The sequence below is a fragment of the Megalobrama amblycephala genome, linkage group LG16, assembly GCF_018812025.1.
Source record: "Megalobrama amblycephala isolate DHTTF-2021 linkage group LG16, ASM1881202v1, whole genome shotgun sequence".
Classification (NCBI taxonomy): domain Eukaryota; kingdom Metazoa; phylum Chordata; class Actinopteri; order Cypriniformes; family Xenocyprididae; genus Megalobrama; species Megalobrama amblycephala.
Window position 1 is genome coordinate 4480562 of NC_063059.1, and position 15444 is coordinate 4496005.

The following is a 15444-nucleotide window of genomic DNA, read 5'->3' on the forward strand; positions in this document are numbered from 1 at the left end:
GAAGGTGGTAGTTCACTATTAACTAATCAGTAACTACTGTTTTTTCATACCTCCCAGAGAACTACTAAGAACTACTATATACAGGTTCATAATTAACATGAATGATGCATAATGTATAATTAATTCTAAAGTAAAGGTCTTGGTTACCCACTAGTAATGAAGTATTACCAAATACTTAAGAAGGAATTACTCATTATTTGTATCAGTATTCTAAAGTGAGAAACAGGATAACTCTCTAGTAACTACTTAAATCTTTGTAAACTTTTGATGTTTTTGTATGTTTTTTTACAGTAATTCCTTATTATATATTTGGTAACACTTGAGTAATTACTTGTGGGTTACCATGATCTTCACTTTAGAATACTGATCCAAATAATTAGTAGTTCCTTTAGAAGGATGTAGTAACACTTGAGTAATTACTAGTGGCTTACTATGATCTTCACTTTAGAATACTGATACAAATAAGAAGTAGTTACTTTAGAGTTATATAGTAACTCTTGATTTAATACTATCCAATACTTTACAAAAACCTCAAAAGTTTACAATGACTCCAGTAGTTATCATGAGTTATCATGTTTCTCACTTTAGAATACTGATCCAAATAATTAGTAATTTCTTCTTAAGTATTTGGTAATACTTCAGTCATTACTAGTGGGTTACCATGACCTAAAGTGTTACCAATAGATTTATGAAAGAAATAATGACGAAATATTAAAATTACAATAAAAATACATACTTCTGCCAAAATGTATGCATTTGGCATTGACACAGGCAAAATGACAAAAAAAGGAAAAAAAAAAAAAAAAAAAAAGAAAGAAAAGATAAAGGGTTAGGAGGGGTTTGTGCTCTTTATGCAGAAAAGCAGAGAGACCTCCTGAGACATGTTGGATGCTATAAGAATGATGACCCACAGTTTTTCTAAAACACATATAGTGATTTCTCTCGCACATTAAATGAGCAACAATGGTCATTTCATGGTGCATCACAGAAGGTATTTCCATTATGTAATGTGTGTTTTAAGGTATAGAAATATTTGCCTGGTGTGATATCTCACAAGTATTTTGTTAAACCGAATAAACCTGAAGATTATGTATACACAATTCTTATATATACACACATATATACATATCTTATATACACAGCAAATATTAATCTAAGTTTTTGTGAATTTATTTATAATATACTACTGTTCATTGATAATCCATGTTTGTTCATAATTCATCAACTAATGCTACTTCATGTAGAAATGTATTAGAATATTCAGAAATTAATATAATTTAAATTTAACCTTATTGATCTCAAGTTAATAATGCAAAGTAGTAAAGATGTTTAATAATCATAGAAACTTTGTGTACTTTCTTCTTCAGGTCAATAAAGGAACTCTGCCTAATGCAAAATGGAAAATGGGACATATTTTTACTTCATGTTATTTGAAAATCTTGGGTACACAAGATATGGTTTCTTCAGTTTAGGATTTATGCTGTACTGTGCTATCATATTATTTAATGTCCTTATTATGCTTGCAATATTTCTGGAAAGGACTTTACACCAGCCCATGTATATTCTTATTTTGTGTTTGTCTGTCAACTCTATGTTTGGAACTGCTGGCTTTTTCCCAAGAGTACTGACAGACTTGCTATCTGATACACACTCAATCTCTCTTGAAGCATGTGTCTTACAGTGTATTGTCATTTTCATGTATGCCGCAAATGAATATATGATATTAATGATAATGGCATTTGATAGATTTGTTGCAATCTGTAAACCCTTACGATACCACAACATAATTACACCAAGGTTTTTGACTGTTTCAGTAGTTATAAACCTGGCATATCCAATGATTTTACTTAGTGTTGCTAGTTTTTTAAGTACAAAACTGAAAATGTGTGGTAACAAATTATTTAAAGTGTACTGCCACAACTATGAAGTAGTCAAGCTTTCTTGTGAAAAATCTATAATTAATAATGTTTTTGGCTTGGTTATATTAATCACAACTACTGTAATACCTTTAAGTTTAATATTATATTCATATGTAAAAATTATTATAATTTGTCAAAGAAGCTCAGCACAGTTCAAGAGCAAAGCGTTTCAAACTTGTATTCCACACATAGTGGTCCTTTTGAATTTCTCAATTGCTATTATTTCTGAGGTCACTTTGAGTCGAATTGTGAATTTAGAACTTCCTACAGGGCTGTCAGTTTTCCTTTCACTGGAGTTTCTTATTATCCCACCCATTCTGAACCCCCTTGTTTATGCTTTAAACCTGCCTGATATTCGCAAAAAAATTATTTGTCTTATAAACCCCTTCAGGTAGTGTCACAAGTATGTTCTGTTTTTCCCTTTGTGTCTGCCTGAGTTCCAGTTTGTCTCCTAGATCACCAAGCAGTTAATCATTCTGTGCAAGTGTTTTGTGTTAATGATTACTCCCTGCATTTATAAGCCCTGTGTTTCCTTATTGTCCTGTCTCATTAACTCATTGTGGTAGTATTCTGAGTTCTCCTACAATGTCTCTGTTTATCCACTGTGGATTTAATGAAGACTGCTTTGTGTTATGCTCCTACGTTTTCTGTAAGGGGTAGGATTAGGGGTAGGGTTAGCATAAGGAGAGTTTGTACAATATAAAATAGTTTTGTCTATGGAATGTCCCCATAAAACATGAAAACCAAATGTGTGTGTGTGTGTGTGTGTGTATACTTTAACCATGTAGCTCATTATTATATTCACTTTACATCCAATATTGTGAAATATTGTGACTGTCCACTATATGTGCTAAGGTTAGTATGTCTCCCTGCATTCTGGAAGGAAACAAGAAATGAGCACAAAAATGAATCCAGCTACTTGTTACAAATTGACACGAGCCTCCCCTTTAAATTATGCAATGCTTTCTTAAAGCTGCATTCCGCAATTTTTCCTCTTTGTCTTCTGTTTGAAACCTGCGATTGCAGTCATATGCGGAATAGTTATCGTTTCGTGCGTTGTGCATCAGCACGACTCCTCAGCGGATGAATCTAATGTTTGCTGTCAGTCAACGCGCCGGTGTGGATACTGTGCTTCAGAATCACAGATTCTATGTCTTGAAAGTAAGGCCAATTTAAGATTTTTCACTGGAAAATATCATCTGAACAAGTATGTAACATTTCTGCCACTTTTGTTTTGACCAACTGAGGAAAAAAGCATTAGGCCTACAATAAATTGTGCTGCCAATGATGATTAAATCTAATGATCCCTTAGCTTGGATCACGCCAATCCGTGAAATGTATTATTACTGTTATACTTTGTTCTCAAATTGTTAATGTTAACAACATCAGCATTGCCTATCCCTGACTCTCACTCAGCTCCCTTGCTCCAAAGGTCGTGAATCAGTATATCATGTAAATAAATGAATGTGGCCGATTTCCTGATCAGTGCCCTGACCAGAGCCCTTTTTTTAAATCCTCTCCATAACGCAGCCTTTGTTGCAGCCATTAAAATGTTCAGTTTTGTTTTTAATTGCAAAGTAGTTGTAAACCTTTTCGTTTCTTTATTTAGTTAATTTAGAAAAATGTTTGGAGCACTTCTTATGTTTTTAAAGTGACGACCACAGCGGCCGACAGTGAGTTGAGCACGTTTGATCGATTTAGACTCTCAAATCAACACTTGTTCAATAAAAGCCATAGATGTAAAACACTAATATAAACATATCACAATGTTAGTGTAACGTTGTAACACAGAGGGAGTCCACTGGAGGCAAGCGTAGTTTAGAACCCAAGTGCAGCTTTAATAATGAAAATAATCCATAACAAAAACATAGCATGAACATAAACAAAGACGTGACTTGACTTGAACTATAAACACTAACACTCACCAAACAGCAGGTTACATAAAACAAAGCTAGACAAGATAACAATGGAACATGAGGGCTATAAATACAAGAACTGAATGAACACATGACTAGGACAACCAATGGGGAAGTGACACAAGGAACAAGAGAACCAATGAAAGAACAGGACTGAAAACCACATGACCATAAACACCCAATCAGAACATGACACATGGACTAAGGGAGAACATGAGGATCAAGGGAAGCATGACACAACAAGCAACATAAAACAAACTACAAAATAAAAGACATGAAATCAAAAACGTGAACAAAACCAAAACACCCGTGACACGTTTATTAGCACTACCACAGTAAAAAGAAACTTTTTTCAAGCTGAGGCAGGCTGCTCTGCTGCTCGTAACAGCGTGCGGAAAAATAAACAAAACAAAAACAAAACTGGCTTAAAAACAAACTTAACAGGTTGTCTTACCTTACACCACAGCTGTGCATCAAAATCAAAGCTTCACCACTGAACATGATCATTTTATTTTCAAATGAAAAGCGAGACAACATGCTACAGACAGAAGAACGCTCTGATAGAGAAAGAGAATCGTGAGAGAAAAAGCACGGCATCCGCGTTGGAAAGTTTTAATTAGGGATGCTCATAATTGACTAGTTAACTGTTAACCAAGAAGTTTGACCAATTAATACTATCGGTTAGACGGTTTAAAAAGAAAACAAACTATAAACATATAGCTATAGACAACATATCCTATAAACGGTTGCCTATTCAGAACAGAACCATAATGAAAAATAAAAGAACATGTCGCCTACCTCTCCAATTCGGCACAAATCCAAATGTTTCCATATTCTTGAAGTATTTGAATGCTAAACTATTATTTATTATGTAAATTATAGGCTTTGTACTTCGCTCGCGTTCCAACAATACATCCTTCAATTGTGCTTTTTAAGTGAGTCGATATAGGCCTTAACACCACAGATTGTACAGACTAGCCTATATATACATCTATATATACATTGAGCAGTGTAACTTTGATTGACTGTATTTTATTTTGATAATAAACAGGCTGTGATGTCAAGTTAAAAATGTGAGAACTGATAGGCTATGTTGTGTATGTGCACAAGGCGCCGGCGCGATTTCACCATTCATACTCATATTCTGTTGTTTTATATGCCGTATTTGCACATGTATAAAACTAAAGCCTTGAAAATAACATGTTGGTATTTTTAATGTGTCACACCGAAATGAACATCCCTAATTTGAATCCAATAGAGTACCCCAGGGATGACGTGTTTTTGTAGGCCAACCAGGAAGTTAGCGGCGCATGGGTTCCCTCGATTGAAAGCCTATGCATTTTTCCCATAGACTTTTGGAAAATCGCTAAAAATAAGCTCTGTGTTTAACAAAGGGTTATGACACTTATGACACGTTTTGTCTATCAAGATAATCTTTACAAGTTAACACAACATTTATAGATTTTGAAGCCTAAATAAAGTCGTCAGATATAAAAGGCTAACAGTAGGCTATAAACGGACTACAGCACACCATGGTCGCGGATCAACGTCACCACCACCAAGCTTCCTCAAACTTTATTTAGAAAACAACTTTATTTATAAACATGCTCGCTGATTATGATCTGTGCTGTTATGAATACTTATCCACTTTTTCATGAGAAATGCTGTCCAAATGTCCCGTTTTTAATCATGTCCCTTTTAGCAATTTGTTAGCAACCGCCGATTTTAAGACACAGTAAAAGTTAAAAAAATCACAAGTGGGTTATAACTGGTGTGTTTTATGTCATAGATCAAAACGTGAAAGTATTTAGAGGCTTTGTTAACCACAGACCTTATTTCAGGCGATTTAGCAAAAACCCATTTAAAAAACCATAGACTTTACGGCGTTGGAACCGGAAGTCCTAAAATGCTAACTCGCTTCCAGGTTTTGCCTACAAAAATGTGTCATCCCTGAGGCACTCTATTCTCACTCTTCCAGCTGCTGCGCTGAAGGTGCACTCTCTGCTACACTAAACATGAGGACACGAAATGAGACGCAGCTATGGTCTCATCATGTTCCCGCCATTTTAATTAATGGATGTCCAAAGTATTAAAAGGAGGAGAAGCCTAAAACAAGCCTGAGGCCCATCCCACCTCTGAGCTATGACGTGAAAATCGGCCCGAAGCCTGGCCCGTGGGGCCCATCGGGCTCGGGCAGAAATGCAGGGCTCTAGCCCTGACTACTGAACTAGGGGCCTGATTGAGATGCACGCTATATGTGTATTTAGTGTATATTAGTGTTACCTGTAGATTTCAATTTCTGTAGCCACTCCACAGTCCAAAGTCTTTTGCTTTTTGACTACGGGTGAATCTCCAGTTGTCACTGATGATTGTCAGTGTCAGATTGACATTTAATTATTTCAGCTGCTGTGAGAACAGGCTATAAATGATCCGCTACAAGCAGCATCCTCACATGATAAAACTGACTTGCCTGGACTCCTTCCTTTCTGTTTACAGACGTGACGTAATGATGCAAAGACGAACTGCTGCATGCTCGAATTTCCCGCGGAAATCCACCAGCTCTTATTATAAAACATTATTACAAGCTTACCGTTGTGAATCGAGCTAAGATAAGGAGATAGTTTTGAACACTGGCTGGTAATGTACTCAAAAAATAGATTTTGGATAATTTTTAACCAAAAAAAAAGTTACGGACTGCAGCTTTAAGCCCTTAATGACTATGGTGCTGTTTGCAACAAGCACTGTTAGAATTGAATAAAGAAATTCAGCATTTCTCTCCCACCTATAATGATAGAACAAATTGGTTTAAATAGTCATCATCATCACCATCGTCATCTTGGATAAGTTTCTTTCATTTAAAGGTGCTAAAGAGGATGTTTTGTTTTATACATTTTTGCAATATTACTTTTGCAATATAACTGTCTTTACTAACTGATAAAAGACTATTTATTAGGTGCACTGAAAGGAATAATATTAATATACATCATCTGTGCACGAGGTAGGGCCTTAAAAACATCAGCCATTCGCGTAAACGATTGGCCCTCTGGCTTGTCAATCACTGCCATTACGTTCCTTGTGAAAGACGTGCGCGGATTGGCCCTCTGGCTTGTCAATCACTGCCATTACGTTCCTTTTGCAAGACGTGCGAGACATGCACGGCTGCGCACTCCAGTAACTTTCCACACACTACAGGTGCCGCATGCAATGTTTTTGTCAGGAGACAGGATTAACAACTGCAGATTATGAGTTACCTGCGGTGAGTCCGACATAATGAGGTCCGGATTATAAATATCCCAGGCTACAACAGATTAAGGTTTCCAGAAAGAGCAACAACTTTTGAGCATACAACTGCCTTAATGAGTTTACTTTAAATAGTTTCATCATTAGAAATTTTGTCTTGCTTAGGAATCATAAGAGCTGGACCGGGAAAAAAAATTCAACCCACCACATTAATGTTTTGCTAGGGTTATGGCGTTTAAACGTGAATAAATAAATTAACAAGAGAGACTGAGGCTGCATTTACACTGCAAGTCTTAATGCATAGATCCGATCTTTTGACCATATCCGATTTTTTGGCCAGTGTGTTTACATTGACTTTAGACGCGACTGGTATCCGATATCTGTGTTTACATTACTTCCTACCCCAAAATGATTGTCATTGATAGTTTTACATGCACATAGTAGATCCTCGGGTTTTGAATGGCCGTTCTATCAAAATTATTCATATATTTCACGTCGGGTGGTCATGATTACCTGCCAGAATGGACAGCTGTCAGTGTCATGGATGTATTGCAGCGCGAATTCTGACTGAACGAATATAGACTGGAAAATAAAGGTAATTTGAGTTTGATATTTTATCTACAGTAATCAGATTTAGAATTCCACTTTTTTAACTGAATTCGAGCAGGCTAGGGAGAGCGCGCGCACGCGAGAGAGAGAGAGAGAGAGAGAGAGTGAGAGAGAGAGAGAGAGAGTACAGTGAAGCTTTTGGCTTATAAGAAAATAACAACGGCGGTCTCTTTTAAATTAACCGGGCATTGTGGGCAAAGGTTGAAATTCAGCTGCTGTGTGTGTGTGTGTGTGTGTGTGTGTGTGTGCAATCTCTTTCTAGAAAAATAGATAACGTTAGACATAAAGTTCCCACCTCAATAATAAGCTGCGAATTTTAGTGCGAGTGCATACAAACACGTCTGCTTACAACATAAAAGCTATCTTTTAGTGAGCAAACGTGCCGCCCTCGCTGTGTGGTGGCTTGGAATTCCAATGGGAATCGGATATGCGTGTTTAGACGTAAGTCGCATGTCCAGAGATCGGATATGTATCGGATTTAAAACCACATTTGGAAGTGGCTCAGATCGGATGCGAAAAAATCGGATCTCGTGTGGATTTTTGTGTTCACACGTGTGCACCTAATTCCGATCTGTGTCAGATGTGAGCAAAAGATTTTTTGTGCCAGTGTAAATGCTGCCTGAATGAAAAACCTAGCCTTTGTTAGAGTGAATGTGTTAAACAATATTAATTTTGCATTATATGTGTAGTGGGTTCGTTTATTTAGTTATTTTGTTTGATGAAGACATCACGGAAGAATGCTTGTCATGTAACTTCCGCTCAAATTGGTTAAACGCTGTTTGGCGTGACACTGTCGAGACAAGCACATGGTTGTTTGGTGTTGTACTGGTGGGAGTGTGGAGAGCGGCTGAACACAGTGCATAAATTGTATTGTCTGTTCTCCCCTGTTCGTGTTGCTGATAATACCCGAGTAGGTCATTTGATTTACTATGTGCAATAAACAGAATATTGTTTGTTTTCTGAGCATGTGTTTTGTTACAAACCTGCCATCACGGTCACTGATTTGGAGCTGTACGTCTCTTATCATGCTTTTTCCCTGTTTGTGTTGCTGATATACCTGGGTAGGTCATTTGATTATTATGTACACAAAGTAGAGTGTTGTTTGTTCTGGAGCGCATATGCTTTGTTTTTGTTGTAGCAATGTGTGCTATTATGTAATATACCAACATTTTATATAGCTATCATTTATCCACCCAAAGTTTTTTCATACAGCTCAGCTGACAGAAAAAGGCATATCATTACTAATTATTCCATAGTTTCATAATTTCTTACTCTAGTTGGACCACAGACTGAAAAATTTGACATGGCAAATAACTCCAATCTTATCAAAGTCAGTGACTCGTCTGGTTTTGTTGCCATGTGTTCAATGGGCATGGCCCTACTTTGCAGAATCTGATATTTCCTTCTAACTAATCCAATAACCCTTTTGACATGAATATGCACATTAGCTATTTCTCTAGTTTGTTGAACCTCATCTGCTGACAACTGTCTTTTAGTGGCAAAACTTATTAATACAATCATTTTACCTTGTTGCTCATATACAGTAACATCTCTGTGTTGTCCTCTTGCTCTGGGTTCTCAGCTGACTCACAGAGATCCAGCAAGGCCTCTGCAGCTTCTGCGCGTCTATGTTGATCCTCTCTGTTCCTTTAAGCAATGCTTCTGACATGGGCTTACATTTCTGATAACCGATGAGAACTGTAAGAGTCCAGTCTACAGACTCCACATGATTTAAATCACTAGGGCTTAGCATATTTAAGTTATATTAACTAACCTTGGACAAAGTGATCACTGCACATACGAACATTAGCTGCTCCTCCTGACACAGGTTTTGACGCCTCAATTTCCTGAAATTTTCCCTCTTATGAGCAACAACTTTTGGTGCACCATCCATAAACAATTCAAAACATAGGCAACTTGAGTTTCTGTTGAGTTGTGCAAGAATTCAGAGAGTAAACATTTAGCAGGAGTGAGTTAATTTTGGTTTCCAGTGAAGAATCCGGCATGTTGTAGGCAGTGGCTACTGCAAAGAATTGTAAATACAAAGATTACACTGCTATGGATAAACTAAAAAAAAAAAAAAAAAACCTCTGTGTTTGTAGTCTCCTTTTTTTCCTCCATAAGGCCAAGGGATAGGGAAAAAATGAGAAAAATTGTTAATTTGGAAGAAGCAGAAAAGGGAGCATGTTCTGCCCAACCTCCTGAAGCAAAAAGCCATTGAATACAGGTGAGAAGGTTGTTGAAGTGTTCAATTTGTACCATAATGTTGTTTAAAGAGCAGACAAAATATTATACAATTTTCAGTGATAAACTTATTGTAATAGCTGTTTTGTTAACCTTCTGTCAATCCAACTGTCCGTGGGCTGGGATACAAAAATGCAGAAGTACAATCTGTAGTTTTCAGGAAAATCCTGGAAGCAGTCAAAAGTTCTTTTTTTGCTGAAAAAAAAGGGAATTTCTCGATCCAGGAAACACAGAGAGAGTAAACATGGTTCATTTACATATTCTATTGACACTGTAACAATTCAAAGTGGGTTGAAATTCAGTGAGCTTACATTTTATGTGACTTTATGATTTATATACAGCCATTATCTATTGCCATTGTTTTTTTTGTTTTGTTTTTTTACTTAATGAATAGCAAATCTAATGTGGTCAATTCCCATGTGTTCTGTCACAGTAGCTTATATAAAAACTGTTTACAGCAAATTCAGAAGTTGCCTCAGACCAACAGCAACAACCAGTTATCTTCACTTTCACCTTCACTATTCAGAGAATTTTTCTCTCTTGATTTCTACTTTAAAAAATATTAATGGACTAGACTGAATCCATATATTTCTTTTTAAGTGGCTATTTCGTTGTTTCAGCAAATGGAAAATGGAACCATGCCTTCATATTTTTACTTCACTTTGTTCAAGGAGTTTGTTCACATGAAATATCTCATCCTAATATTGATACTTGCACTTTATTTAGCAATTATATTATTTAATGCCATCATTTTGTTTGTGGTGTTTAAAGACAGATCTCTTCATGAGCCAATGTACATACTGATATCTTGTTTGTCTGTCAATGATCTCTATGGCTCAGCTGGTTTCTTCCCTAGGATAATGGTTGATCTCCTTTCTGATACAAATACCATTTCTAGGCCAGCATGTTATGTTCAGATTTTTACCATTTATTCTTATGCAATATCTGAATATACAATATTAACTCTGATGGCATATGACAGATATGTTGCCATATGCAACCCTTTAAAATATCATAAAATTATGACATTAAAAGTAACAGCATTGTACATGGCAATAGCATCACTTTATGCAGCGTTTTCTATGGGTCTCATTATTCTCTTCTCAGCCAGGTTGCCTTTGTGTGGGACTGACATAGCTCGACTGTACTGCTCCAACTGGTCTGTGGTTCGACTCTCTTGTGGGACTTCAACTTTGAGTAACAACATAATTGGATTTTTTGTCACAGCAACAACAATTTTTCTCCCTGCCTTCTTCATTTTATATACTTATGTCAGAATTTTGGTCATTTGTCAAAAAAGCTCCAAAGAATTTAGGGGCAAAGCATTACAAACATGTCTTCCTCACATTATAAGCTTTCTGAACTACTCTATTGCATCATTTTGTGACATTGCTCTAAGTCGATATGATTCAGACAAATACAAGATTGTGGCTATAATTTTTTCAGTGGAATTTCTTGTTATTCCTCCTGTTCTCAATCCTCTTATTTATGGCTTAAATTTGCCAGAAATTCGCAAAAACATTTTATGTTTGTTTCAGCGGTCAAAAATTGTCAATTTTCCAGAATAAGTAATTAAAGGAGAATATGACATATAAAAAGTTACTTGGTTTTACAATGTTTTTTTGTTGTTGTTGTTTTTTTATCTTAAAACTTAATTCCCTGAAATGATTTGTGTAGTGCTATATGATGAGGCACATCATTCACAAATTTTCTCATGTAACATATACTTCTTATGTCATCATAAAACAAGTCATAATCTCCTTGATGTTCTGTAATAATCTCCAATTTAATATTCAATAAAATACTTATGGCAAGTTTCCTTGTTACTTGTTACTCAACACTACACATTTTAATATACTGGGTGCAATTGAATATATTTTGCTGTTATTTGTATTAACATGCTTTTGTCTGAACTGTGTTTGAATCTTCTTTTTTTCTTGCTTGAAGTACTGTACTGTATGTCAGCAGTTAAATTTTGGAAGTTTAATATTTAAATTATATTAAAAAATAAATGTATAGAAAAACTCTATAAAAATATACTTGTTTTAATATTCTGTCCTTAGGTATTGTATTTACATGGGCATGTGGGAATAGTGTATAGTACATTCACTTGTAAAAAATCAAAAGTTGAGAAAACTTAAACTTTTAAGGTAACAAACTTCAGCAGGTTGAGTTTTCTAAACTTATTGTATTCAATTTATACAACAAAAAGTTGAGAACTCAAAAAATCTCCTACAAAAACAAGTTGAGAAAACACAAAAATTTGCTGAAGTTTGATGCCTTAAACTTTTAAGTTTTCTCAACTTTTGATGTTTTTTACAGTGTATGGAGCTATCAAAGCAAACAGGGACTCAGAGGGAACCAACACACATTCTTATTTAAAAAATCTGGGGGTCATCTTTGATTCCGATCTGAAGTTTGACAAACAAATAAATTCAGTGGTCAGGGCTAGCTTTTTTTCAGCTAAAGTGACTTTGAAAGTTAAAGCACCTTCTTACTTTTAGGGATTTGGAGACCGTTATTCACACTTTTATTTCCTCAAGGCTTGATTACTGCAATGTCTTGTATGCTGGAATCAGTTGGTAATCACTCTCACGATTACAATTTGTCCAAAATGTTGCAGCTCATTTCCTGACCTGGATAAAAAAGAGGGAACATATTTCACCTATCCAGACCTCTCTCCACTGGCACCCTGTGAAACAAAGAATTGATTTTTAAGGTTTTAATTTACATGTTTAAAGTGTTTTACATTTTACATGTTCTTTGCTTTGGCATTTTTGTCATTCTATCTACAAATGTTACCCCCTGACTTCAGAGCAATGCACTTTCACACCTTATTTATTTCCCAAGTACTTCTGAAACTTTCACCTGAATGTCATTAATCGCCATCCTATAAATTAAAACCCTACTAGGATTTAACTGAAATATTTGGTAACACTTTATTTCATAGTGTCCACATTATATGCAACCCTAAAACAATCACTAATCCCAATATGGTATTTGGGATTAGTGTTTGGTTAGGGTTGCAAATAAATAGGCAGAATTTGCTGTTATTGCTATATGTGAAATGTGTTACAGTAAATTATGCCTAATTATATGCAAACCTAAACCAAACACTAATCCGAACTACCATATAGTGAGTACATTTTGTTAATTAATATGACTGAATACTTACAGTAAGGATAATAAAGTCTAAACAAATATTTATATGTGCTATATCTGTGTCTTGGACAGAAAATGCAATATGAATGTAAAAAAATATATTGCTTGGTCCAAATCAAATTTCTATTTAACCCCCATCTTGGCCCCTGATGGTCTTATTTCAAAGGCATAAAGCAGCGTTTATCTTATTTTATTTTGTTATACAAATACAGTATATTTCATTGTTCTCAGAGAAAACAACTGAGAAATAAATCTCAAAAGTATGCATTATCTCTGTGTAATCATCCATTATAATGACGGAATATTCTTCATCTAAAAACATCAGTCAAGCTTCACTGGGACTGGCCTTTTGACCTTTTGACCAAAGGGATTCATTTGTTTTTGTAATGTCTAATTAAACCTGAAGGTCCATTTATCTTAGCCTACTGGGAGAATGTGGTGGTCAAAATGCTTTCCTGGAATGGTCAAGGGACCATATTAGGAATGAAAACATGTTAACGACTTGTTAATTACATGTTTTGAGTTACATCATTTGATGGTGCACTAAAAAGATTGGTATTTGCTACCATACCACTGAATGCTATTTGACACTGAAAATTAGCAAATTTACAAAACATGAAATCAAAAAAAAAAGTGCTGAAATGTAGTAGGGGAGAGCGGGGTAAGTTGTCACACTTTTCACACTGTCTAACATTTACTCAGCACCATACATCACAATGGTATAAATGTCATACCAAATGAAAGAAGGAAGTCTTGGGCACATATGTTGTATTCATTACATTTTCATATCTTATCTCATTACGGAGTTGTAGACTGTTGAATAGAGAATGTGCACTTGTGACAATTTGCCCCATCGGCGGGTAAGTTGTCACACTAGATTATCTAAAAATAAGAACACAACTACTTAATTGTTATTACTGATTTTAATTTTTAAATTCAAACCAGAACTGTAAATATAAACAATCATGCCTAGAGAATTTGGAAAAACAATTATTTCAACCCAAACAATACACATTTCAATCCAAACACATTAAGTGGCAAGACCACTTTACTTTGAACTTTAAACTCAAACTTTCTCTGGCTTGCACATAGATCCATGATAACTGAATGGAATACTGCAGATAACTCGCTTAACTTAACATGTTTAATCTCTGAACATAACTGACTTTACATGTTGAACCTCTTTTTTTGACATGCAAGAAAAAAAGAAATCATGCACACGATTTACTAATTCATTTCCTCGATTTACTAAAACGTGCGCATGATTAACTATTTTGTTCCCTCGATTTATAAATCATGCCCTTGATTTATACATCAAGGGAACGAAATAGTAAATCGTGCACACGATTTAGCCTACTATTTTTTTCCTGCATGTCATGTCCGGGGTTCCGTACTAATGAATAAAATTTGGTTACATTTTATTTTAAGGTGCCCATGTTACTGTGTAATTATATAATTAAGTACTGAATAATATTAATTAACAACATGTACTTACTATAGGGTAAGGGTTAGGAGTAGGGATTGGCTTTGGGTTAGTTGCTTTTAATTATGTATAATTTTTTGTTATTACTTTAGTAAGTATATTTAATGTGCAACAGACAATGTAACACTTAGTTTTACCTAAATTTTTAATTTGCCAGCATTTAAAGGCTAATAAAGGACGAAAATCTAATTTGGGTTAGCTTTCAATTGAGTTTTGCATACCTATAATTGCTAAACAAGCTGCTAAATTGTTAAATTGTTAGTCTTTAAAAAAAACAAAACAAACAAACAACAGCAACAAAAACCTGCTCCAACAGTAGCCACATTCATATCCAGACTCAAAACATTTCCGTTTAGCTGTGCATTTATTAATTGAGCACTGTGCTAAACTGTACAAACTGATTGCACTTTATTTTATATGTATCATCTTTTTATTCTTTTATTTTATATATATATTTGCATTTTATATCACTTTCTTAAGCATTCTCTTTTTATTTCTGACTGTTTTAATGCATTTTAAATCTTGCTGTCTGGTTGGAAGAGCTGGAAGAATTAGGAAGTAAGACTTTGTTATCCCTGTATGGAGCTCTGGACGGAGTTAGTCCAGGAAGATTTGTCTGTAAGGGTACTATTTAACATACAGCTACCTGACAAATATAAATATTTTTTATGACTCCGGCGCAAGGGAGATCCATTTAGATCCGCTCTAATGGACAACAAAGTTGAGTTAGCCCTGGTGGTTCCAGGAAGATTTGTCTGCAAAAGTACTTTGTCTGTAACAGTTTAAACACACAGCTACCTGACAAATATTCTGACTCTTCCATCCAGATAGGGGTATTCTCTGCTTTTATTGTTATTTTTATTTCTTATGC

General features: G+C 35.2%; 2 protein-coding genes across 2 annotated transcripts; both read left to right on the top strand.

The window, feature by feature from the left end:
• The first annotated feature begins 770 nt into the window (after positions 1-770).
• Positions 771-2667, top strand: LOC125249246 (putative gustatory receptor clone PTE03). Its single transcript, XM_048161494.1, has 2 exons — positions 771-991; positions 1368-2667. The coding sequence occupies exon 2, from the start codon at positions 1397-1399 to the stop codon at positions 2312-2314; it is 918 nt and encodes a 305-aa protein (XP_048017451.1). The 5' UTR covers positions 771-991; positions 1368-1396; the 3' UTR covers positions 2315-2667.
• Positions 2668-9121: 6454 nt separating this feature from the next.
• LOC125249169 (olfactory receptor 52K1-like) lies at positions 9122-11836 on the top strand. Its single transcript, XM_048161398.1, has one exon. The coding sequence runs from the start codon at positions 10552-10554 to the stop codon at positions 11494-11496; it is 945 nt and encodes a 314-aa protein (XP_048017355.1). The 5' UTR covers positions 9122-10551; the 3' UTR covers positions 11497-11836.
• The last annotated feature ends 3608 nt before the right edge of the window (positions 11837-15444 follow it).